This window comes from Poecile atricapillus, chromosome W, assembly GCF_030490865.1.
Source record: "Poecile atricapillus isolate bPoeAtr1 chromosome W, bPoeAtr1.hap1, whole genome shotgun sequence".
Lineage (NCBI taxonomy): Eukaryota > Metazoa > Chordata > Aves > Passeriformes > Paridae > Poecile > Poecile atricapillus.
In genome coordinates, this window is record NC_081288.1 from 35,470,694 (window position 1) to 35,497,944 (window position 27,251).

General features: G+C 37.1%; 1 protein-coding gene across 2 annotated transcripts; it reads left to right on the plus strand.

The window, feature by feature from the left end:
• The first annotated feature begins 486 nt into the window (after positions 1-486).
• On the plus strand, positions 487-26,980 carry LOC131592214 (ras association domain-containing protein 9-like). 2 transcript variants are annotated; one of them, XM_058863586.1, is made up of 2 exons: positions 487-717; positions 23,336-26,980. In XM_058863586.1, exons 1-2 carry the CDS (start codon positions 671-673, stop codon positions 24,609-24,611), a joined length of 1,323 nt encoding a protein of 440 aa, XP_058719569.1. In that variant the 5' UTR covers positions 487-670; the 3' UTR covers positions 24,612-26,980. The 2 variants fall into 2 exon arrangements, with proteins under 2 accessions (XP_058719569.1, XP_058719570.1); XM_058863587.1 differs by lacking the exon at positions 487-717 and adding an exon at positions 1,018-1,283.
• The last annotated feature ends 271 nt before the right edge of the window (positions 26,981-27,251 follow it).

A 27,251-nucleotide genomic window follows, 5' to 3' on the forward strand; every position in this document is an offset into this window, starting at 1 on the left:
GAAGGTGCATTTAGCCTGCCAAGGCTTCCATGCAAATAGCTCTTTTACTTAAAATTCAGGGAGAGCAGAGGGGCCACAGCGGTCTTTTCCCCTTCATCTTCCCCTTACTCGTTCAACACCTGGTAAAGCAGCACCGAGGTACTGAAAAGGCAGGTTACTATGCATTGAGAACTGGTGTGGCAGCTGTAGCTTGCCCTGCATTAATGCGTGTGTTTAACCTGAAGTGGCTGGAGCCTCCCGGGGCAAGTTTTCAATGCTTTTGTGTGTGTGTGTGTGTGTGTGTGAGTGTGTGTTCGCCTTTACAGAGTTCCACACGGGAGCAAAACCCCCGCTTTCCCATTTGCTGCCTGCTGCCCTGAGGGAGACAAGGCTGAAAGTTTAGCGAGTTCTGTGCATAACTTCACATCACAGGAGCAAGTGCGTATTCCCCCCTCCCCTTTCTTTTTCCTGCTTCTAAACACCTCCTTCAAGTTCGCAGTTGGGCAGGACTCCAAAGGTGCAGCAGCAGCAACAAGCTGGAGTTCAAAGTTAGCAGTAAATTGCACAACTTCCAGCTCATCGCTACGCTCGGTGACTATTAACAAGCTGGAAGGCGCTCAGGCAAAAAAATAGGGGAGAAGGGAACACCCTCGAATTGTTTGGGGATCGCTGATGTTATGCCGCTGGGATCATGGCTCCTTTTGGAAGGAATTTACTAAAAACCCGGCATAAAAACAGGTAAAGTGCGTGGGTATGTGGAGAAAAAGGCAGGGCGCTATGGGATGAATTATTTTTTATACTTTTTGTTCGGCTCTGGGGGCAGGATGTGTTATCCGGACCCTGCCGTTCCCGGCAGCCGAACTCCGGGGCTCACCTGCGAGCGGGAGCCGGGCCGGCGTGTGCCGAGGGAAGGGGCTTTTCCCTCGCTCCCTTCCCCCGGACCTGTCGTGCCCCTCTTCGCTCTGGCTCTTCTGAGTCCTGGGCAGTATTTTCCGTGAGCGGGAGGTACTCTTCCGGACTCGGAACCTTCCCCGGCTAAAGCCAGGCGTGCCCCGCGCTCGGAAGGTGAGGCTGGCCGGGGCCGGGACAGCCGGCTGAGCTCCGACGTTCGCGTCCCGTCGGCGGCCAGGGGGAAGCCGGAGCTCTTCCCCCGCCCCGGGACAAAAGTCCCCGAGTTTCTCACGGGACGGCCGGGCTCCGGGCCCCGCGCCGTAGCCTCGTTGCCCTGGGAGGTTGACCGGCAGCCTGCAACCCCTTCGGATCAAACCCGTCCCTTATCTTGTCCGCTGCTGTCAGCCTGGGAGGTAGGACAGCATCGTGCTCCCACCGTGGGGGGGTGGGATGGTTTTTCTTGTTTAGCCTTTAGCGCGGGATGGACTTGTACTGTATATACTTTTTTTTTTTTTCGTATAAAATTCCTCAGAGGGACTGCTGTGGTCCTTGGGTCTGCTGCTGCGAAGTTTCTTTATGGGGACTTTGCCCCTTACTCTGTACATGCTTCCACATGCCCCACACACGGGCTGCAAAAAGGAGAAGGAGGGTTATGTAATCATGTTAGGTGCTAGGGTGGTACTAGATTTTTTAAGAGTAAATTTTCTTGGACCCTATGGAATGTACAGTGGTTGAGCCCATCTAGCTAAAGCTGAACAGAAGCAGGTCACTGAAATTTTGCCTCAGTAAGAAACTAAAATCACTTGTACTCTCATCCCCATTTTACCTAGTGCTCTTCACTGAAATTTAGTTTGTATTTAAAAGAATGGAAAGGATGATCTTTTCTATGGGGAATATAATTCAGCATACTCTAAGGAGTCTTGTAAAAATATCCAATTTCTTTTCCATGTTTGGCTTTTGGTTTTCACATTTGATTTACTGAAAATTATTTTGTATTTGTTGGGATTCTGTAAAAATATTAAGTTAGCATATTATGTGGAATATAAATTAGAAAGATTGTAACAGTTCATTATTTAAAAATTGGATACTATTTTAGAATTATTAATATTGTAGTTCACCAATTAAACAGCGTATTTTGCTAATGTGTCTGAACACAGCAAAACTTCAATACAATTCTCATGTTCCCATTTTTTGTTTAGAAAATCTAAAAAGGTGGACATGAATTTTTCTATGAAATTGCTTTCACACAGAGCTGGAAATTTATTACTCTTAAAGTAGAAGTTTTGTTCCTGCTACCACTTACCTGAATAAGGATTAAATAACAAAGCACAGTTCCACTGTGTTCAACGGTGAAACTGTTTCTCTTTTGGGTATTTACAATATCTTCACAGTAATTGCGTCAATCTCACTATGTTTGCTGATGTGCCATTTTATTCCTCAGGAAAAGAAAGTCATAATCCAACGCTTTAAATAGGCAATAAAAATTAAAATACCAAAGGAACCATTACTGTGAACATCTAGGACTTTCTATTCATTTTATCCTCATATCCCCCAAAATAAATTAATGCCTCTAATGGCTGAGAGGGTTTGTGGCAATAAGAAGGGGCTGTGTGACCACAGAAATGTCGGGGGAGGGGGGTGAAGAACAAAGTAAACTACATACTTCTTAGGATGTGTTATTATCTATTCAGATATCTAAATTTCTGCATATTTAATGTTAGCTTTGATACTGAATTTTGAGAATTAAACTTTGCTTATGCAGTTAGTAAAATGGTTTTGCAGTATGACTGAAGAGCTACATAATAATTATTTCTCATTTTCTTTGTATCTTGGTGAACTTGTTTGAAACCTTGAGAAGTGAGTTTAAAATCCTTCACTGTGTTTAGGCCAGTAGTTGGAGTCAGAACTTGTGGCTCACTATTTTGTCTAACTACCTGTAAAGAAGGCTCAAAAAGGGACATACAGAAATGTGTATCTTTAACCTGCTGCTGCTTTTTACAATAGGCCTAGTGCTCAGCCACATTTATGGGAAACACAGCTTTTTCCTTTTTCTCTGGAAGTTCTTAATGACCATTTGCTACATGCAAATATAACTCCTGAAAGTCATAAGATAAGCAAATGAGGAATAAAATCTATGTTTACATGAGGACATAAAGCTAAGTTGATGCAACAAAGGTAGGTGGAAGAAGAGCCAGAAGGAAAATGAAGGCGTTACAGTCATTTGCTCAGATAACAAGATGACACCACTGTAATTAGTGCTTGTCTTGCAGCATTGCCCAGAGGTTCCAGATCAGGGCCCTATTTAATAGTAGGCTCTTCACATCCAGATTGTAAATTGTCAGCCTCTGCCCCTTAGACCTCAGAGTTTAAACAAAGAGGTTACTCCAACTGAGTCCGTGCCTGAGCAAGAGGCGATGGATGTTGTCCATTATGCCACGAGTCTTTAGAGAAAGAAACTGAGATTAAACCTCAGGAAAACAAAACCTGTCCTGAACTACTGTTAGTATTTGAAAGACTCCAGTGAATATTACTCTCTTGGGCTGCTGAAGTGTCACTCCCACAGAGACAGCACAAAGCGCATGTAGCCAATGGATCACTTCAGCCCTGGTTTGATTTCAGGGGAGTGGCCTCTAGGATTGTGGCTCCAAAATAGGTTTCTTGGCAAGAAAGATGGTAGTGATATTTTGATATCTTTTTCAAGAGCTATAAGTAGTTTTTACACAATTCTTTGTCCTTCTGTGACAACCAGAAGTAATCACAGTCCCCAGAATGTGCATGTGCTTGTCGCTATGTCCCCAGGAGAACAATACTTCCAAGATGCCCCACCCACTTACAAACCCAAATGTGCACAGCAGGGACAGGTTGTACCCTCTAAGGCAACAAAGGAAAAACGAAAGTTTCCTGCAGGACTAAGGCTCTGCAACATGAATAAACCCAAAGGGATTTTCTTTTTTTTTTTTTTTTTTAATGCAAATCTCTTGATGCTTACTTTGAGAGTGAGAGGAACGTTCAGCTCACATCACACTTCAGAAGTGTAGTGAGAGCAGGAAATGCTTAGCTGAAGGTGGAGGAAAAGAAAAGGCTCTGAGTTCTTTGCTCATAAGGTCTAGTATTGATCTAGCACATTGCTCTGCATGGAGTCAAAACATCTCCCTATCCAGATATGAGAAATACAGGACATATATACTTGCAGTGTTTAGGTACCAGGGATTCATATTGTATTCAGTTTCCTGGTTGCTAAGCAGAACAGGAATTTATGCTACACTGATTTTCAGTAGGATTAAAACTTCTCTGCTCTTGGGCACTAGATTTGATCACTTTTGAAAATGGGTCTTTAGGTTTGTTTAAATACTACAAGGATATCTGGATCTGTGTCAGAGTGATAAAACTGACCTCACTGCTATTTATTTGAGACCATTTCCTTGGGTTTTGCACATAAGCCTTAGACAAAATTGTTGAATCTCTACTGTTTCATTTGTGTTGTAGCTGGGATACTGAAAGGGAGAGGGTACAGATAATCCATCTTGATGCTGTAGGGCTGTCCTGTTACACTCAGCACCTTGAAAAATACTTTTTGCCAATATACTTCATACTGGTCCTATGTTTACTACAAAAGTTTGTACATTCTGTTGGCATGTAACAATTCTGAACCCAGAGTAGTATTTCAGGATTAAACAATTGTGTTACAAATCTGTTAATATTTAAATGTGTTTATTGGTTTTACTTTTTCTTCCCGTATTTTTTTCTACCTTTTACTGTTTACTATTTTCCACTGTTTTCCACTTTTACTCACTGCCACAAGAGTTAGTGTTTCTCTGTAGGAGGAAAAGACTTACTTTGCCTGCTCCTTAATGCTGCCTTTCTTTAATCAGCTCATCTCTGGTCCAGAGGTAGAAAGAAAGACCATGTATCTCCATTAAATGTTACGGATATAAGAGAGAGTTCTTCCTGTCCTGACAGTCAGAGATCCCTCCCCACTGAGAGACACACTCAATTATTCTTTCAGTTTATATATTACAGTGCAGGGTAGTGAATTAGAGACTTCATCTATCTGATACTGACCTAGCATTTCCATGATCCCTCCCTTTCTCCCTCCCTCCAGTAGTTTCTCATTGCATCTAGTTAGCACAGTGATTTGTGTATTACTCTGAACATCTCTCCTGTTCTACCTACGGTTGAGTACACCACTGCACATTTTAAACCTTGATGTAGTAAAACTGAAAATGCTCAGCATTGAGGTTTGGACTGGTAAAGCTCTTGGAGATCAGCTGCTTGTCTGAATGAACTGTGTATGACCCACACTGTAAGTCTCACGGGATCATGTGAGATGTCTAATACTTCTCTTGGATGAGCACACCCGGATAAAAGTCTGTATGAAGCTATAAAGGTGCTTTTTGATACAAGACTACGAGTTATTTGGTATGTATATTGGAGGGGGTAGGTAAAAGTTTTAGAATCAGTGGTGCTACCTGTGTTAAATTTTTAGGTTGAAAAGATGGTGCTTGTTTGGTAATGGTAGAACTCATTCTCTTTACATATTTTTTTTTAACTTTTCCCTGAGTTTGAGATGTATTAGTGAACTTTCAAAGAAGTTGTTCCTTTCTGAGCCAGACTTCATACATTACAATTTATTTTCTGGTCTGCCTTGGAAGCTTTGTCTCAGGGGTCAAAATGGTTGCATACATTTTTTAATAATCTTTGTACATATTTGTTCACTTCACTTTCAGGAAGAGCTTTTCGTCTAGCAAAACACTAAACTTATTTCTAAAGAGTTAATTATCTACTATTCCAGGAGGGCAGGCAGCAATTTCATCCTGAAGGAGTAAATAAAATGAGTAATAGAAGTGTAATACTACACCATCTAAGAGCATGACTTAGGTTAAACTGAAGTTAATCTGAAACACTAACATAGTGTAGAGTCAGGCTGAGAGATACATTTCAGACGTAACTCCCATTTGTTTAGTAAATATTAAAAAGAGGAAAAATCTTGCTAGTCAATGGTCATTTCCTATTTTACTGTTGAAAATCTAGTATTGTGCATGAAGAAAGACACATTGCTAAATATGTAATTAATTCATAGACAGAAGTAAGTTTTCAGAGCTGGGCATTTTTTAGAATTCTATTAACTTTTATAAAAGTCAGTGATAATCACAGAGTAATACCTCCTGATTTACCTATGCTCAGAAAAAAAGGTTTTTTGTTTGTTTTGTATAATTAATAATAACAATTTAAAACTCTGGTCTGAAAGACTATTATTTGAAAACATTAACATCTCATATGCTGTACAAGCCTTAATTAGTTCATCCAGCTTCTATATTTAGTATGTTGGTAAATCCTTATTAATAGTGACAGAAAGGATGATGCAATATAAAAATGTTAAGACCACGCATTAAGTGAAGCCTAGAACTGAATGTTGCACATGGTGGTACCCAGTCATGTGCACAGGTAACTGGCTATAATTGTCACTCTGTTGTTTCCCTTGTGTGTTATGATACTCTCAAGATGATGTCTCTCTCTCTTCTTCTGCAGAGTGTTTCTGTCCTGGCAGTCCCTCAGTTATCACACAGGACAAAACAGATAAGAGAGTTTCAGGAAGCTTTGTCCAAAAGAATGGGTTTTTTTGAGCACGTTTCTGGAACTTGATTCAAATGAGCTCCTGGATTCACCACATTGCCTTTCCCTGGTTTGACCTAGCCAGAAATACACTCAGGGTGCAGGTGTTGCAACAGTGATAACGATACCGATTTCTTTGTGACCTCAAACAACCGATAAGCTTACTTAGTTTTCCTTAGCTGTAATTTGGGTGTTAATATTTACATGCCTCAGGAAAATAAGTAGGACATGACTAGACGGTGTAGAATGTGTAGAAGTGCAGAATGTGAAAGCCAGTTTGTGAGAGAGGCATGAATTAAATCTGTGTGCTATTTTTTTCTAGTCCTCATACAGTCCACTAAACCTTGATGCTGTGCAGGAAAATGAGAATACACTGCGGTTTGTTTAGACTTGATTTTGTGTGATTTTTCTGAGGAATTTTTCAATAATGTTAAAATTTTCCATAATGTTAAAAATGTCTTGTAAGAAGGGTTTTAATGTCCCAGGAAGAGAAATAAAGAAATGCCATGAGCATCTTAATCTATTTTGAGGTGGTTTTGTGAAGTGAGCAAAAGAAAAGAAAATTAATTGCAGAAACTAAAAAAACAGAAAGGAAGGTTCTCATTGATAATGATAATAAAGCTGTCATGTAATTACATTTTTAATGCTATGAAACCCAAGTCCTGATGCCATGTGGAAATGAGAAAAATATATCAAACTTGAAATAAAAAATTCTAGTGCATATTTGGCACATCTCTCATGCACTTTATTTATACCCTTTATGTAAAGATGTGCTTCTCTCACCAGCTTTATTGTTTCATTCTCACTCCTGTCTGCCTGAGTGCATTTTTGCCTCTGTCAGTTTGAGAGGTTTAAATTGTAGTTTAGATGGTTCTAGACATGCATTTTTGAGCATCAGCATTATAAGATGCCAGAGCATGTTGTAATCTTGGAGGTGATGTAAACCTCTGTTTTTCTGGGTTGTGGTTGTTTTTTTATGATTTTTTTCCACATTAATTAGTAAGTTGCAGAATAATCATAGGAGAAAAACATGTTTATAGAGACAGTAAGTGTTTGCTGTGAATATAATATATTGTTTATATCAAGGGTCAAAATCATGAATCTGATTAAGTTTCTTTATTCTTCACTCCTATTTGCTCTTTCATTGATGTAAAGAGTTCTGAGTTACAAATTTCCCATCATAATGGTAAATATAATCATCTCTACTGAAAAACAGAAGATTTTATTTTTTCCTTATTTTAATAACACAAAAATATTGAAGCTTAAAATAAATATGCAAAAGCATAATATTCTCATGTTCATGGACATAATCAAATTTATGAAAATTTAATAATCTATTAGACCTTTGTTTTGGTCAGGTATAAATATGTTTACCTTACTTTAGCTTGTAAGGGTGTATGACCTCACTGGAATAATGCAGTTGAGTGAAGCCTACTAATTTTTAAGAGAGTCTGCCCTTGGGTCTTGAACATGCAATTTGCTTTGTGTTAATAGATTCCATCATCCATACAGAACATCTTACTTTGCTTTCCCCAACCTCCTTCAATTCAAAGGAATTGTTTCTACAGAGGTTATTTTCCACTGTGAAAGCACTTTTAACCTACAACATTTGTCAGAGCAACAAAGTTTTGATGACCTAAAGTATACCTCATTTGCCATAGGAAATGATCAGATTTTGCTCACTGATCAAAGAGTCATTTATAAATGTGAGATCTTGTGCTGATCTTGTTCAGCTGCTAGTGTTTTGGTTGGTAAACTGATGTTCTGAACCAGTTTTGTTTGGACATCAGCTGTTGACAGACTTCCTCTGGACTGATTGTTAAGGCACTGCGTATACTTTTTAAACTTGATTCTTGTCTGTATCTCTCTCAGGGCCGCTTCATTGTTAATATCCTGCTTTACTGAAAAGCCCTACACAAATTCAGTTTTCTAACAGCAATTTAGGATGGGTATTGACTTTACTGCACTTTCCCAAACTCCTGGTACTTTAAGGATTAGGTAGATAACTAATAATGTTTGTTTATCTATAGAGGTCCCCACAGGTGTCACAGATCTAAGTTATTTTTGGAACTGCAGTTGTGGATGGTCGCAGTACTTTTCCTGACACTCATATTGCTCCTGAGATTCAAGTATACAGTAAAACACAAATGTCAAGCTCCATCTCACTCTACTTGAGCCACTGAAATTTAGGTATCTAGTCATCTAGGTACTCTTTGTAGTTAATGGATACATCTAAACACTTCCAGAGGGCAATTCATTCAGTCTTAGACAGGCTGTCAGTATGGGATTAGTCACCCTTTTGGAGGTGCCTATTTTATGCCACTGATTACAAGGAAGGTCAGAAAATTATCTTTGACTGCACATCTACATTTTTAAATAGCTTAAGGTAGATGATATGAGCTCCACCCAATCACTTTTCATGGAGCATGCTCAGATTTGTTGGGCAGGTTATTAACCATCTTTTGCACCACTCATTTTGGAAATTAAAAAGGGAAACATGAATGGAGGGGTGAATTACAGGTAGATAATGTATGATTAAGGGAGAACCATCCTAATAGCATGGATGTCTTCCATGACCCTGCCACAAAATTCCTACCTAGTTTTGGGCAAGACACATAAACCACAGTTTACAGAACTGGTTATTCACTCTGTATTCCTCATTTGCTAATTCAGTGTCCTGTAAACTCTTTTACATAAGGGCTCTCAGCAAAGGAAGTTTATGGATGTCTTACCTTGCACACGGATATCAATCCAGTTAGACAGAGTGAGAATTTAAATGAGTGAATAGCTTTGGTTTATAAAAAGGAGTTCTTTCCCTACAAGAGTATGTGAAGATAAATTCAGTAATGTCAGCCTGAAAAGCAATTGAACATCTGATGGTAAAGGATATATATTTAAAGTTTAAATTTTGAAAAGTGTCCTCTAACAGGGTTGTACCATACCTAGGAGAAAAGATACAAATAAAAACACACACATATTGAACAAAGGTAAGTAATAAGAGCTAATTTTATGGAGGTGCCTAAGTGTAATTCTAGTCAACTAAGATAATTTTTAATAATTTTGGATATTTAAATTCTGACTGGTAGCACTCCCCAGCCACCTGTACTCCTATCATGTCTTACACTGGTCCTGAACACTGTGCAATTTGTACTTCCCTCATTATTCATTTTCCAGGAAAGTCTTGTGAAGTTATTCTAAACTGAAATTCTCTCAGTATTTCATGTTGAAGCTGCTTCATTTTGTGCTGGCCTAAGTTACAGTAAGGCAGACAAAGACAAAGGTTAGTGTTGAAAGCTTCAGTGAAAGAAGGGAATCAGGTTTTGGGCTGCTGTTCTAATTAAGATTTCTCTTTTTTTTAATGCAATGAACATTTGAACATGATCTAACAGCATCTAAGTCCTTCCCTTTTGTTCATGTTTCTGATTGCTTCAGGTCAGCTCCTGCTGAACTTGCTGGTGTCAGCAAACCCCATTGCTGGGAGTTCAGCTCTTCTGTAGTACTTTCTGTGGAAGTTGAGATGTCCAAGTGAGCATTATGAATTTCAGCAGCAAGGAAAATACTTGAAAGTTGTAACATTCAGTGTCTGCAATGCCTCAGTACCTTTTATGTTTCTGACAAAACTGAGTACCATCTCTTATATTCTTTTAAGTGAGGAAAGTGACCAGTGTAGCAGAGAACGAATCTTTCTATGGATACATTGAAAATTAATTAAAATTAATTTTTGTTGACCTAAGTAGCACGGAAATCTTTAACAATGTCTGAAATTTCTAAGTACTTTGCTGCATGTTAAACATATTTCTTTGTGCTGAAGCATTTGTGCCTGTTAGGCATATATTCATTATAAAAATGCATTTATGACAGCTTGTGTTGGATGTGATCACTGAATGCATATGTATAGCTCATAAGATATACTGTCACATATGTACAATAAAATATCTTACAACCCCCAAATCATTGTATATATAAACAATACATGCAGAAACAGCCACTTCCGTAGACTGCATATTTATGCATCTACATATTACAAACCTGAGTACACACCAGCCTGTCAGAAGTGACAAACAGAATGTGCACATATCACGGAAGAAAGCTAAATATGTGTATTTCTCCCACCGTGACAGAGCTGCTCACATGGCAGAGGGAAGCATGCCTTCACCCAGCTGTCACTGTGGTAACCACTCAGCTTATGAAGTACCTTGTTAAAAGGCCTTTTTATCCTCCCTGAGCTAGGAAGCCATCTGAATGGCTCATATGTTGAAAGGATCCCCACCTGCAAAGACATTTGGATATGTGAAATAAAGAAACATAGGATTAATTTGAATGTTGACTCAGTCTGACTTTCTGTGAGCTAAAGAAAACAAGTAGTTTGCAATGTCTTTCTGGTGTCACAGTATGCTTGGGATAATCACTATCCTGCCATAGATGTGTCTCACAAAACTAGCACCATTATTTCACAGGCCTGCCTTGGTCTTGGTCACAGTCACGCAGCCATGCTTAGCTTCAGCTATGCCCATTGCAGAACTTTGGCCTATACCTGCTCTCCCTGTTCATCACAATTCTTTTGCCAGGAGTTACCACCTTTTCAGCTGCATTATATTTTTGAAGTTTCTTTCTAAACTGTTCAGTCACATTTGGATGGCTATCTTAGATGGTTTAACAAGGCTTTTATCTTTATGGCTTAATTCATCATGACTCATTAGAGATCAGACAAGAAGCACAGCTCCAGTGGGAGGGTTGTGATGGACAACTGATGCAGTTATGGGCCTTTTCATATGGACCCAGCTGGAAAACAGTATCTGAGCCATAATATCTGTTATAGAACAGGTTTGGGCTTAAGCCACAATTGTTCAAATATTTTAGTATTCACATGGCCTTTTTATCTGAGTCACATGGAATGTCTTCCCTCTGCAGTTGGCTTTCCTCATCTTCTTACAGCTAAAAACGGGGGTGGAAGCAGGGGGGCTACTGGACACCATTCTCTGTATCTCTTGTCTTTCACCATTCTTCTTTGCATCAGTCTCATACATTTCCCATTACTCTTGGTAATCTTTATGATCCAGCTTTAAATTTGCTTCCAGACAGAAATTCATCCCTTTTTGCCTTTCCTATCTGTATTGTTCAGCTGACTAGAGCTAGTTTTGCAGTCTCCTATGCCCTCTTTAATATCCATTGCTTGGGAAGAGCACAGTTGGTGAGGTTAATAATTTATTTAATTTGTTCAGTAGCTTCTTCAGAGAAGATGTGGTTATGTTTCAGCGACCCTATCAGCCTGTGGCTCACTAACTACATATTGAAGCATTCATTGATAGGCAATTTTAGAAAACTACTTGAAAGCGTAATCTGCACAAATCTCTCAGTCTGATAGTGGACAGTAAAAACGCTTCAGGTTTCTTTTAAAAAAAAATATGTCCACTCTTCTCGTTAGCATAATTATCTATCTAGTACTCAATTTAGCTCTTTAGAATGAACATTTATATAAGAGTCCACTTCATTATCTCTTTTTTTCCTTTCAGCTCTTCAAATACTATAAGCAATGGAACACATTTGTCACTGAATTGTCTTTCAGAAAGTTCGAGGGAGAAATACAAAAGAAAAAAAAGAAAAGAATGAATTTATTGTAAATTAAGTCTTGATAGAACATCCTTTGAGATGATATTTTTCAAAATGATTTAATGAAAGCAAATGAAATGGGAAAGATCCCAATGTAACTTCAGAGTGAGGTAGTTCACTCTGTAAAATTTATTGCCATACATACAGGAGAATATTAAAGCCTATCCTGTCTTTCTCACTCCTAGCCAATCGTAGAGAAATACTCAGACTGGAGTTTATAATACACAAAAAAATCTGTGTTGACAAATCATTAGATTTTCAGAAGTTAGGAAAGGGTAGTGATTGATTAAGTTGTTGATGAAGTTGTTGAACTGCTCTAAAGGCTTGCTGTTGCACAAAGAACAGTCCTAAGCCCCCTTTCCAGGCTCCTGGGCATTCTCTATCATTTCCCTTGCACTGCTGCTGTTCTTGCCAGACACCATAGAACCCAAATGAGTATTTTTCTTATTTCGTTTCCTGAGCCTGAGTTTAACCTTAGGCTTGGCAAAAAGAAACCAACTCCTTCTGGACATTCCATTCATTATGAATGGGAGAGAACCTGTCTTGCATGGTGCCACCAGGAGCAGAAAAGAGGTGTAAAACATACATAGCATATAAGGGTTCATAAGAAGGTAACCATCCCAGCCTCCTTCAAATCAGGGAGCGTTGGAAAAGCAGCAAGAAGTCTTATTATTTCCTTGTCTGTATTTTATTCCATTATTTAACTTGCCTTATTATCATCTGTCTACATATAGTGTGCTTTGTTCATGTTTTGGCAGCTCAGACCCAACCTCAGAATACTTTGTGTTTGTTTCTTCACTGGGCAAAATGTCAACAAAGGCAGGGGAGGGAAACAGTACACTTTTACCTTTCAACAAAAGCTGAACTGAATTTCATAGAACCACAAAAAAAAGGGAAAGAAAACCCAAAAAAACAAAAACAAACCAAAAAACCAAACCAAACAAAAAACTCTTCATACTCTCAGTGCTTGGAATTCCCCTCACCTCTTTGATCTCAAAAGCTCATAAACAACCAGGGTGCTTCTAAAAGGAAGTTGCAGAAATTCTAAGGGGAGAAGTTGGATAACACAGACTTCTGTAACAGCAACTCTATCATTTAGAAGCCTGTGTTCCAAAGGAGATATAAATTATTCTGCTTCCTCTATCCTACTGAAAGTGATGGAGATTTAAAGACATTCTGTACATTATTTATAGGAGCTCCAAAAAGCTTGTACAGTGTAACCAGTGTTCAAATATGCATAGGCACTTAAATTAGACACAGGAACAATTTAAAGAATTGTATTTTTGCAGTGTAGCAAAAATCTTGTGGTAGATGAAAGTTATCAGTGGCATTTTCATTTGTTCACTAGTGACAACTACCCACTGCTCAAAATCAAAATGTAGCATTTACTGTATTGATATTTCTAAACTTCTCATGTTGCTTATTAACACAGAGGAATTTGAAAATGCCTGTTCCTATCCCCCCCATCATGATCTAAAGAATTACTGTCACTGAATGTCAGTGTTTGTTTTGGCTCTGGAGTTTTTCCTGGATCTTCCATTCCTGTATAACAGCTGCTTCCTCAGTAGCAGTTGCAATATACACATCAAAGCATGTTTTCCCAGTAATGTAAATTGTTGATGTTACTGTTGCTCATCTTGGAAAATATTTTGGTGGAGAGCTATTTCTCCTCTTCTTTTCTCAAGCCTCCACCTCCACTATGTCAGACTACTGCAAATACAGGCCTGGTATGATAAACATGTTACCTGCCATGACATTTTGTGTACACACCATGCTTGCTGGAATTCCAAACATTTTTTTGACTAATATCCACTTACCAACCTTATGACTGACTATACAATGGAGAAATGATGATTAGTCTGACAGGAAGGCAGATTTAAAGCAGATGTAATTTATTGAGAATGCGTACCCTTAGGGGCAGAGGAAAATTTCAGAGGTAGGACAGGAGGAAAGGGCAGGGGTAAATTCAGTCTCCACTGTAGCCTTTGCACTTGCCCAAAGTGTAAACATGGTATAGGACAGAGCTAATAAGTGAAGGGGAGGACCTGGTAAACTTTTGTTCAGCTTTGCTGAACATCTGCACTCAGCCCTTGAAAATTAGGTTGTGCAAAATAATATTGGCCATTGTAGCAAGGACACAGAGTTCTGTCATTATTAAATAGAGCAGCAGGGGAATGTTCAGGTTAATTTATCATAACTATCACTCTTATCTAGTGAATGAGGTGTATAAGTTCTCTTACAGTATCTCTTACTTCTGTCTTTCTGTTAGTACAATATCCTGAGCTAGTGAAATTTCCTGGCTTATTTTATTTGTAGTACAAAGTCTGCAATTCATCCAATTAACATATGATAGAATTATTATTGTCAGTCCTTGTTGGTCCTTCTTGTTGTCTGCTTTAGTTTCCTTTTTATCTGTTTTAAGTACTGTCAGGACTTTTTTCCTTTTTTTATTTTTCTTACCAATTGGTCTCTGTTCAGACACCTGTTTTCAAGCAGTACAGTTATTAGAATGAAGCACATGATTTCCCATGGGACTTTTACCAAAGTCTGACACAAGTCAGCAGCAGTCTGGTGTGAATGAGTTATTTGCAGTAAAATAATTATCAGACCATACCTTGCATGTTTTTATTCTGTAAAAAAATACTATCCCATTGCAAGTCAAAGCTATTTCACTGAAATAACTGAAATAGAGCACCAACATCATATAAAGTGTTGAAGTAAGCAGAAATTTCAACCACAGATCATTGCTGAAATAAAATGTATGCAATTTTGTACAGTAGCTAGGATGATGGCATTTCTCTGAAAAAGAGATGAAGGACCTACTTACAGTTTTAAGTACATAAATTTTAATTCATATAGAACATAATTTGCAACAGCTGTTTCTAATTAAAATGCTTCATAGAGCCTTCCTGACAGTATGGGTATCTTGTTGAATTAAAAACTTTTGCCTGAAAAATGAACATTAAATTTATACAAGGAAAAAAAAAAAAAAAAAAAGATGTTGTAACTAGCTAGGTATAAAAATAGTCTTTCTTTAACTTGTTTTCTTTTTTCAAATATTGGAAATATTGCAATTAGAGCATCCAGACTACTGTGTATATGTGTATGTTTGAAATATATCACATGGCTCACAAGATGCCTAATTTTCATTTATTTTTAGTAAATGCCTATGTACATTTCCTATGTAAAGGAGGTAGTTATATCATAGAGCAAGATTAAATGGATACAGAAACAGATGGTAGAGAGAAATTTGTTTCTCTTTATAAATAATAATTATTTTGTTTTCAGAAGTTCTGTGGTGTTCTTTCCAAGTCTTCCTGCAGTGCTGAGACTACACTGATAATCTGTATCAAGAGCTTTATTCTCACAGTTAAAATACTAATTCTGCCTTGCCATGATACCTTTCAGGTGACCTTTTCCCTGACTTTCATATGATGCAAAAGGCAGGAGGAATCAAGTTTCTGACGTGTCATGTATGGATTTTCTGTGTCCTACATGACAGGAATATTAACTGTGCCTGCATTAATATTGTTTTTAGGGACTTGTGAAGGGGAATGGGAAGGCAGTTAGTTAATAGGTTCACTTGAATCCCTAAGGCTTTGGAGTAATTCCAGCTTCACTGGGTAGTGAGAGAGTAGCTACCTCCTCATTGCTGCCCTTAGGAAACTCAGAAGTGAGTAATGTACTTAGGCAGGAGGCATACCAAGTATAAGATTTGGCCTTTATTGCTTTTTGAATAACTTTACAGAAGGGGACAGAAAGTTAAGAGAAAAGGTGGTTTAAATGTGGAGAGCCTGAATAAACGTAATAAGGACTTTCAACATGAGCCATTTATTCCTGAAAAGTTGAAATATTTCTGACCCTCACTTTCATATGTACTGTGTATTCTGCATACCTGTAATGTTCAAATTCACTTTCAAAAATCACTTTGGATCAAATTAAGTTAGTTTCTTCCACACAAGAGCTGCAATACATGGTCCCAATAGCTTTACCTTTTTGCAAATTTCACAGATAAAAATCACAAAAAGACAAAATATGTTTTGATCTTTTTTTTCATAATGACAATCTATTGTCCCATATATATTTATATTTATATTTATATATATATATACATATACATACATATATATGTGGTCACATGCTGAAATTTTGAAAAAGAAACAGTAAAAACAATAATACAATAAAAACAATAAAAGTAGCATTATCTAAATGGTATGTGATAATGCATGTATTTTCTGTGCTTTGACTTCATATTTGGTTTTTGACTTCATGTTAGGTCAGAGATCTGGTACAAAAAGCATTCCTGCACCATTTCCACAAATCATCGGACATTAGGAAAAGGTTCTTCACTGGGGGAGGGGTTGGGTAGGAGAGCAGTCTCTCCAAGGAGTTGGTCATGGCACCAACCTGTCAGAGCTCAAGGATGATGCTCTTAGTTATATGGTTTAATCTTAGGTAGTTCTGGGTGTTGGAGTCGATGATTCCTATGTGACCCTTTCAGTTTGAGATATTCTGTGATTCTGTGACTGATATTAGTCCTTACATACCCTGACATGTAAGAGTCACTGGTATCAGAAGCTATCAAATTACATGTAGCATATGCCCTATGCTACAAATGTAAGCCATTTGTATCAAGTAGGCATCCCTGTAACATTGGCTTCTTATTGTTTCCATCAAGTAAATATAATTACAAACCATCACATTTTTGTTTGATAGTCAGTCTTATCTTTGATGATAGTTATAGCTTAGGTCTAAGAGGTAAAACAGAATAATAATCTTGACACTAAAATAACAAGGTTTTTAGAAATTGCATGAAAGCAAGGCAAGTGCTCTCTGGGCCCTTGCACATGGATAAGCATCTGTGGGTGTTGAGAGAGAAGACCATAACACAAATGCATACTTCCCAACAGGCATTTTTATGTGCCCCAGCAGCACGCTCAAAGACCAGCCCCTTGAAAACACTGGACTATTAAATGTTTAGTGTCTCTTGTTTTCCCAGGATGATACATGCCATTATGACACAACATTTTCAAAGGAAAGCAAGTGGCTCAGCCACTGAGCAGGCCTGGCTGGGAGGCTGTTCCTGCCTGTGCAGTGGGGCAGGTGGGAGATGCGGCACTGAGCCTCTTGTTGAGAGCTGGGAGCGTACAGCCTAAGGAAAAATTTAGGGACTGCTGAGCGACACGGGGAGCACAGCCCTGCCTGGGTCTCCCTGAAAGCACTATGTTCCTTAGTGGAGTCTAGGAAAGCACGTAGATGGCAAACCCTGAATCTCTTGGCAAGGACTTCACTGCAAAGATGTGGTAGGCAGCAGCGAGATTGTCTCTTAGAGCCTTTTTTTTTGCTCCATTGAAGAAAGTGAATTGTTCTGGGTGGTATCTTGGCCTAATGTAGGGATTTCCTTAGAAGTTTAGGAGCATTTTGATCCTACTTTGGGGAGATCAGGGCAGTGGCATACCTACATACCTACGTATTCTGGTCAGCTGAGGACCTCACCACAGCAAACTGTCAATTATAAAACACAATTATCATCTGATATTTTGCAGATTAGGCTGAATGTGCTATTGAGGGGCTTAGGCTGTCATAGAATTAAACATGATTTGCCCAAAAAATTGGTGAAAAATGGCTAAGATGTTTTACAGAAATAGCTCTCTAGCATGAGCTCTTTGGTGGAAAATTTATAAATTATTAAAAGTTCTATTAATTTTCAAGAAAAGGTTAATGTATTGCTTGGTGTGCGATCTATTTTTGCCAACTGACATTTATTCCATATAAATTATTTCAATGACTGGGAGGAGGCAACCAATAAAATTTTTGGTCATAAACATAGTCTCGGGTTTGAATACCTTTCCTAAGTATTTTTTAGTTTATCAGTTTGATTTATCTTTGCAGAGGGTATGTCAAGAAATATGGTAATATTGAAAAAAGAGCTATTTTTTTTGAGGGGGGAGAATTCTAGAAAGAATTTATTGCAGCAAAGGGAGATAAGGTTTTTATCTATGATTTTTTTCCTCAACAAAGGCAGTTGTTGGCAGCATTCTTTTAGTGTCCATTACATTTCAGAAACACTGCATTAAGTTGCTAACAACATGATATGGAAGTGATCTAGTCCCAGCAGAAAGTTTGCAGAAATTAGTCAAGAAATAGAAGTATCTTGTTCACATGAAGGTGAAATTCTAAAAAGTAGGGGGATATCTTAATTTGATTAGCATGATTTGTTGTAAAACTGATACATTATATAATTAGGGAGATTGTTTCAGGAAGGCAAAGAATTATGTTTAATATGTATATTATTGGGCCAGACATACCTTAAAATCAGTGAATATCAAAAGTTCCCCTTCCAGCATTTAAGCTATCTCATATTTTGACTTTGTGTGACATAAGTAAATGTTTTTGTTTTGTCTATATGTTGCTGGAATGTATTACCTTCCCCTAGGCCTGAAGAATATATTAACAAATTATATATCTGACACACAACAATCAGTTTGTGCTGATGTAATTAAGACTGTGTGAGGTCTAGAGCATGACTGAGATGGGGTTTTGGGTCAACTTGAAGAGAAACAAGGAGCAGAAGGCATGAAAATAGCAGTCAAACCAAGCAAACAAAAAGATTGGAAATGTACTTTTGACCATTATTAAGTTTAATTTCCCATCTATTCCTAAGTAATTAGTGTCTTTGTAAAAAAAAGATAGACTTGTATATTGTTGTCATCATCAAGACTTTATAATCTTAGATGTGTAAGTAGAACATTTCAGTGATCAATTCAAAGAAACAGAATTCAAGCCAGAACTGAAAGCTTCAAAGCCTGTTTACTGCAGCATTATATATTTTTTTTAAATATAAGTTGCCTAAAGCCTTCTGATAATGTTTTCATAGTTTAGTTACTTTCCCATGAAAGTTCTATAAACATAAGTTGTTTATCACATTCCTTCTAAGAAATGCCTTTTGATGGATGTTTCGCATGATCAGTGTGCTTGGGAAGGTGGTAACTTAATTATCCAATCCCTGCTCATTGTCGAGAATCTCTAAATACTGGAGTCAGAGAATAAAGGTGCTTCTTTCCTGAAAGGTGAAAGGTGGAAGGTGTTCGTGTGAATCATTTTGTGTCCTTTAGCAACAGCCTAGCTAGTTTTGAAGAAGTTGTTATTGTGGTCTTCAGGAAACACTTTGGCTGTTATACTGCTATTAAATGCTAGGTTATTAAAAATGTTAGTTCTTTTGTGTCCTTCACAAAACTGCAGGGTACAAAATTCAAAGAACCTGTATATATGAGAAGATTGTCTCTGTGTTAAAATGACTGTTTAAAAGCAGATCTTGCTCCTGAAGACCATGTAATTTCTAATAACCAAAATTTATACATGACCTCTTTCTTAATATTGAAATGAATTAATGGATTTCCTTATAAATTACTTGCTAAATTGAAGAGTCAAGGTCTAAACTAAGGTAAAGTTATGATATGTAGGTCCCACATTTAGTTGTCTGTACTAAATCAACTGCTGCTGTAACCATTCTTGTTGTATTTCTCTCAGATAAACCAGAATCTGGATTTATCTCACCTGAATGAATCTCATTGGATTAATCTCACCTGATTTTACTTTTTTGAAAGTGAGCTAATTGATTGAAGGTGGCCACATAGGTCTCTTGTAGTTAATGAAAGAGAAATAGCTTCCTCTGATGATAATTCCCAATGATCAAAGATGGGCTAGGCAGTAGGGATTCTTCTTGGAGATCTTCTCTCTTCTCTTTATGAGGAGGAATTGTTGATGGTAAATTTATACTGAAATCTTAATTTTCATATTAATTCTGCTTCATAAATGCAGAATCTGCTCTTCACTTTCTATGAGGAATGCACAGTTTAACAAAAGATAATTCCTAGTACTGGCATCTTCTTGCATCCTGAAAGCAAGGTTTTATTAATTGTTATTTTGTGACTGACACAATCATGTTTCAGTTTTGTTTGGAACTACCTGAATTAACTATGAAAAAAAAGAATTGTACAATAAATTTTACTTAAAAGGTCCATGGTGAGGTTCCAGTTTACCATTTTTAGTGGAAGATAATGAAGAGCTACTTTTGATATTTTAGGAAATATTAAAATTTCATGGCAGTGGAAGACTATAAACATTCTTTTTGCTTAGATGTAAGGATCAAAAATTGAGTGAAGTGACTGAATAAAAATTAAGACAATATATGTTGGGACAAACACATAGAAAAATTAAGGAATGGATTTGTACTTTACTATGCCACTTTGATCCAAGAATTACAGAGAAGTTCAGAATTTCTTTTAATTTCTTCTTTCCTTTTCTGTAAAATGTGGCAATATAATTAAAAGATGTAGGGTACATACATTATATGCATATATATTTCTTTCATGTGTAAGCTACTTGATTTCTTTTCATACCTGGATGTGAATACATTATCCAGTTGTTCTACTGATAGTTATATACTATAGGCAAAATAAAGAATAATCCTTCCCCAGAAAAGCTGAATGTAGAGCAGACAGGTGCATCATAATTGAAAAAGTTACAGGGGGCTATAAACAGCTAGGAAAGGGTTGAAAACAGTAATTTAAAGATGTTATTTTTGTATCCATATTGTTTTCAGGGATCCCGTAGAGATTGCTTTACAATATACAGTGTGTTTCCATCAGAAGTTTGCTTAACTCCTGCTGAACTCTGTGGGAATCCCATATAAGACAGTACAGTAAAAGTATTTATCAATACAATAATGATGAGATGTCTAGGGGTCTGCAGATTTATCTGAAGATTTGCTGGTAGCACAGAGAGAAACTGACATCATAAGAAAACTTTAAAGGAGCCCGGAACAGAAGAGACAGTGGGCTTCTGCTTAATCCACATAATCAATTACATTCTGAAAATATTGACTAGGAGAAAATATGCCAATCAAAAAAAATTCAAGGGAAAAAATATAGGAAGAGTTTTGATTTGAAAACAAATTGCATAAGACACTCAGAAGAATGCTAGAGGAGATGCCATTCATTTCCTGAAATGTATTTCTTGATTGCAAAAGAAATCAGGAAAGATACAGTCTGAATTTACTGCCTCAGGGTCCCCAATATTGTATTCTTTACATTTTTATGCCTTTTTTTTCCCGGTACTTTTATAAATTTAAATTCAATGGCTGGTAATACATTTATATTTGTAAATCATTTATTAAGCTATTGGTAGTGAACTTGGTTTGAGACACTGTATTTTTCCTTATTCATTTCACGTAATTTTATGCATAATGAATTACTTGTTTTTTTTCTTTTCATATCTATAGTGTAAAGCAAATACTGAGTTATTTTAGTCACAGCTGACTTACGTTGCAGCTGACTATTTACCTGAATTTCACTTAACTGTCAGTCTGTCAACAGAAAAAAAAATAGCATTCTGCATATTGTAAATCTCAGAGGACTTAGAGATATTGATTTTTTAGCATGTGATATACTTCCCAATAATGCCATTTAATCTAATATCATTCTCCATTCTTCCCCCCACCTCTTAAAACTTGAAAATCACCTTTTCTTTGTGCTTTGCCATTTTCTGTGTCTGTGATATGTGCTTTCTTATTTTGGGAAGTAGTCTATGAAAACATTATTAACTTTTTGAGCATCGGTTTCAAAGAATAATTACTGTAAAACTCTGGTCTATGAGGGGGAGCTATTGGAGAGGGAAAATGATGTTATTACTCAGTCATCTACCAAAACACACATTTTACAGAGAATGTTCCAAGACCTGAAGCAATGTAGTTGGACAGAGCTCTCCTGTGCAATAATACTAATAAACTTACACTTGTCAGTTTTATTAGTATTCATTTGCAGTTTCCTTTCTTTTAAGGATTTTTGCCTCCTGGTCAGAATGGCACCTAGAGCTGAGTCAGTCATAGTTCAATTCATTGGATTGCAGTGTGTCTGTCATGTTGTGTAATAATTAAGAAAAAAGAACAAGTTGGATTGCTTTACTAATCATAGGGTATAACTGTAATTAAGCCAAATAAACCTCCATGCTTACTACAACTCAGAAGACTAAAAAAGTTCTGCGAGTAAATAGTCCTAGATAGAAACATATGCTCTATTGCACCCTTTGAATATGGTCCAAATAGTTATTTTCTTTTTCAAGCTTTCTCTGTCAGACTAGGTTAAACCTCATTCATTCAAATTAACTGCAAGGGATACCAGAAAATCCAAAGACATTTTTCCTCAGGGAATTTGCTGTTTTATCATTTCAAGCAAGAGGTCAAATCATCAGGTCTGGGCAGGAAGTGGAGTCTTTAGGACAAGACTGTCCAGGCAACTCTGCCAACACAGGCCCACAGCAGTCCAGGGACAGATGGGGGCAAACTGAAGAATTAGCTGTAAAGTTAACTTCTACCTTTGGCCAACTGCATTGCTGTCTAGGCACTAGTGACTGTTCTGGTGCTACAGGAGCCATAATGGGATCTCAGACACCTGGAGTTAGGTATCTCAGTGCATAAGGAGGTACCAGGTTAATAGCAAATTCATTATAATTCCTAAACAAGCAAGCAAATAAACAACTAAATAAAATAACTTTTTTTCTTTTCTTGCATTTCATACTATTTCAAATAACAAAATAAAATGCAGATGCATGTATGCATTCTCTTGCAGCTGGTATCCTCTCACAACTCCCCGGAATTCAGGAAGAGCAACACATTTCTTGATAATTATTAGTGAAAAAAGAAAAAAGGAAAACAATAAAACATAATTGCTTTTATGCTTTTGTGGGTGCAGGTGTGGCAGAAGAGCTGCAGATACAGTTTCATTGGTGTTGTTCAGTCATCTTCCCTCAGTCCATATATGCTCATTCTTCCCTTCAGAAGCCATTTCTAAGAGCTTAGAAATGTCTGTGCAGTCTTTGTAATGAGAACAGATATGAAGATCTGAAAGCTGTGCTGTCCTAGGGCAGTCTGAAAGTGTAATGCAGATTTCCAAACTTTATTATTTTTTATTAATACACTCTTACTATGTATACAAAGCCAAGATTTGATAAAAGACATTTTTAGTGAGATTGTCATTCAGCTAGACTAGTAATAATATTAAAACCACTAGTCAATTAAAGCAGTTACTTAATCCAAAGACATTTCTTCATACAATTTAAACAAGTATATTTTCTTGTACAATACAGGAGTTTTTCAATGTGTTAGTCACATCAGAATTATAGTAATTACTCATACTGTCTCTGCCGTTGATATATAATTGATACTTGGTCATGTGTTTTTCAGGTCTCCCAGCAAGGACATGGCTTCAAATGAAAGAGAGATTGTGGTTTGGGTTTGCCAGGAGGAAAAGATTGTGTGTGGCCTGACAAAGCGCACAACTTGCTCAGAAGTGATTCAAGCACTGCTTGAGGAACATCAGACAACATTTGGAGAGAAAAAGGTCCTTTTTGGAAAACCTAGTGATTACTGCATTGTAGAAAAATGGAGAGGCTCGGAGCGAGTACTGCCTCCCTTGACAAAGATTCTGAGACTCTGGAAGGCCTGGGGGGAAGAGCAGGCAAATTTGCATTTTGTATTGGTAAAGTCAGATGCTTTCCTCTCGTTTCCATTGTGGAAAACAGCTGAAGCCAAGGTAGTACAAAATGTAGAAAAGCAGTGGGACCTCAGTCCAGCAAACTACATGAAGATGTTGCCAATAGACAAGCAAAAGAAAATTGTGAGGAAGACTTTCCGGAAACTAGCCAAGCTTAAGCAGGACAGTGTTCAGCAAGAGAGAGATAATATGGAGACACTGATCCATCTGATCATTTCTCAAGATCATACCATTCATCAACAAGTCCTTAGAATGAAGGAACTAGATATGGAAATTGAAAAATGTGAAGCAAAATTCCATCTAGATCGTGTGGCAAATGATGGAGAAAATTATGTGCAGGACTCCTATTTAATGATCAATACAAGTGAGGCTGAGCAGCAAGGGAGTAGGCCAGATGATCAAAAAGAGATGCATGACTATTTGAGCAAAAGCGAGGGAATTTTACAGGTTGAAGAGAGACTGAAACATCACAAACAATTAATAGAGAACCTGTGTGCTGAAATTGAAAGAGAAGTACACGGTATATGCATGGAAAAAAATGGAGAGGATGTTCGCACAGAAGGAGCAGCTAATGTTGAACTGGAAACCTCAGATTTGGAAAGTGTAAAATATGAGCTGGAAAAAAGTATGAAAGATGGTCTGAGAATCAACTCATACCTGAGCTGCATCCAGAAAGAACTTACATACAGGGACTCACTGCTTCAAAAGAAGGAAAAAGAATATGAACTTCTTACAGAAGAATTTAACTTACTACATGTTAAAGACAACATTGAAACTAGGCTTCAACCAAATGAAGAGCCATCCAAGGGCAGTGGCATCTCTAGTAACAGCATTGCTGCTCCTGACTTTGTTCATAGAGTGACTAATCTGGACATAAACGATACAGACTCTGACACTGGAATCAGCTCTACACACAGTCAGGACTCTGAAATAACTGCAGGGGACATGGTACTGCTGTCAACATAGTTTAAAACAGTTACGCATTTTTAAAATTTTTATTTTGGAGGATATTTATAAGAAGTAGTAAATCTGATGTCTTGAAAGTTAAGCTCTTCAAGGTATTAAAGCTGTGGCATTGCTTCAGCAAAGTAAAGAGTGTCTATTTATGACCTTAATAGTATACTTGTGCTCGAATGCTACGTGCTAAAATGGATTAACTGGTAATAGGTGCAAAGCTGTTGGCTGTGCTACATCAGGACAGACTGTTTAGACTTCATAATGTTGACACTCAGTGAAATGGGAGCATTCTGACTTGCTTGGACCAAATGTTTGGAGATTTCATATCCTTTGGTCTTTGGGTCCACTCCTGCATCTCCCTAACTTTTTAGGAACGAGAAGTAGAGACTAGAGAAAGCTAGACCAAGAGCTTGATTTTCTGCTCTGTTACATTAGCTTTATGCAGACAGAGTTTACTTGCTATGAAGCTGCTGTAAAAGATTATATAATTGAGCATTTAAGCTGTTAAAAAATAGTTTTTTATGATAATGTAGAACAGAAGAAATATAATTGCATTTATGCTGTATTTTTAAATTTAGTTTATACATATCAAGATTATATTTTTAAAAACTCCTGAGTCCCATTTTAAAAATTACCTTCCACACATAGGTTTTTAATTTTGATGCTCTTTCAGCAGCTTTTGTCTGTGTTTAAGAGACTTAAACCCCCTACTTATCTGCTGTTACCCTGTAGTTGCCCCAGTGATGTTTCAGTCCACAGAGTTCGTGCCAGCAGGCATGTCAGAACTGCTTACGTCCTGCTGGTGCGAGACGCTCAAATCCCAGGCTCACACCCAGCCTGAGGGGCATTTTCAGCAAGACTTTCTCCTGCCTATCTCACTGGCTGCATCCAGTGTCTTAAGCCTCCTGAAATCATCACTACCAAAAAAAGCATAGCAGAAGCAACAGGTAGGAGCCAGACATTTTAGTCTCTGGCTAGACACTGTTTCCCAACAGCCATATAGCAAATAGGTTTTCAAATCCCATCTCATACTGTTTTGGAGCAGGAACCTGTAAATCCTGCTTCCTCAGTGAGGACTTTGGGATATAGCTAAAAAACTGATCCACTTTCTATAGTTAATAAAATATCGGGCTCTAGGTAAAACTAAAAAAAAATTTAAAAAAATTAAAAAAAGGAATTCAAAACGTGAGTTTTACAACTATGTGGTTAAGTCAAATTTTTTTATTTTTTCATTTAGGATGTTTATCTCAAACCCTTCTCCAGTATATTGCTGTAAGTCAAAAACAAAGCTGTAGATTGAATTGTCTCAATTACCAAACAAGGCTTCAAACTGCACTAGAGGCTCTGCTAACAGAAAGCACGTACATAATTTCTGGGTTGCCATGTTCATATTTTGCAGATCAATATGTTTAGTACTTCTGATTAAAAGAATTGAATGGACAAATAATTAAAACATTTCTGAATAAAGTTTAGTTCTGCAAAATTCAAAGCAATCCTGGAATTAACAGCCTACAGAGTAAACAAATGGACAGTACCTAGAAGGTATAACTGTAAAATTCTTTCAGATACACTGCTTTGTTTTTCTATAATTTTCTTCTCCTAAGTGTCTGTCAACCATATGTTTTCTAAAATGACCAAAGTGCTAGGACTGCTGAGTAGCACATATTTAATGCAGAAAAACAAAACAAACAAAAAAAAAGAAAAAAAAAAACTTTTTTAAAAATAATTTTTTGTGGTTTATTTGTAATGGGTTTTTCCCCTAATGCTGGATATTATAAATAGTTTCTGTTTCAGCAAAGTGTGTTAGTTGCCTTAATATATTTTATGTTGTATTTTTTTTCATACAATGTTATTTTAATGCTTCAACAATAATGTGTAATATTTAGACTCATCAGCTTCTGATGGAATCACATGTATGAAATATATTATCTTATCTTTGTAATAATTTATTAACGCAACTCTGCATCTTTTGACCTCTGTGGTATCACTCTTACAAGTAGTTAAACCCAGAGCTCTGAATGCTGAGAGTAGACTAATGTGTTCTATGAGTTTAGTTACCAATAGCTGCAATTTCTATTGAGTCATTTTTTTATATATGAATATTTAGAGGCTAGAGAATTGAAACAGAGTAATATACACAGCTGTGCAGGCTAGTACAAGAACTGTCGGGGGGAAAATTAATTTCCACTCATATGCTACCAGGTTTATTTTACTCATAGGAATTTGTGTGGGTTCTGTCAACTGATCTTTATCCACACTTGGTGGTTGTACCTCCCCTGTGACTGGTAGGTCTTAAGGGTATTACTGTGTTTTAAGAAAAAAATAGGAAAAATAGGTTGCGAGAGAGTATTTCTTTAAAAATAAAACAATATTAAAAATCCAGTGTTTTGAAGCATTTATTTGAAGTTTGTACTACAATATCTCAAATAAAATTCTTTTCTTTCAGAATTTAGAATGTACAAGGTGATTAAAGACTGTGTGTATTCTTTGCTGTTTATCCGCCTCTAGACTTCCCATATATTTGTTTGACCTGGTTTTAGGATGCTAAAAATATTCTTTATGAACCTTTATGCTCCTTAATTCCTCCTTTTTCACAGCTGTCTATATTTTATTTAAATTTAAAATGTCCATAATTTAAAATTCACAATG

Coding starts and splice junctions, on each gene's coding strand:
- LOC131592214 (XM_058863586.1), top strand. CDS start 671: ATGGCTCCTTTTGGAAGGAATTTACTAAAAACCCGGCATAAAAACAG. Junction 718..23,335: donor AAAACCCGGCATAAAAACAG/GTAAAGTGCGTG, acceptor TGTGTTTTTCAG/GTCTCCCAGCAAGGACATGG.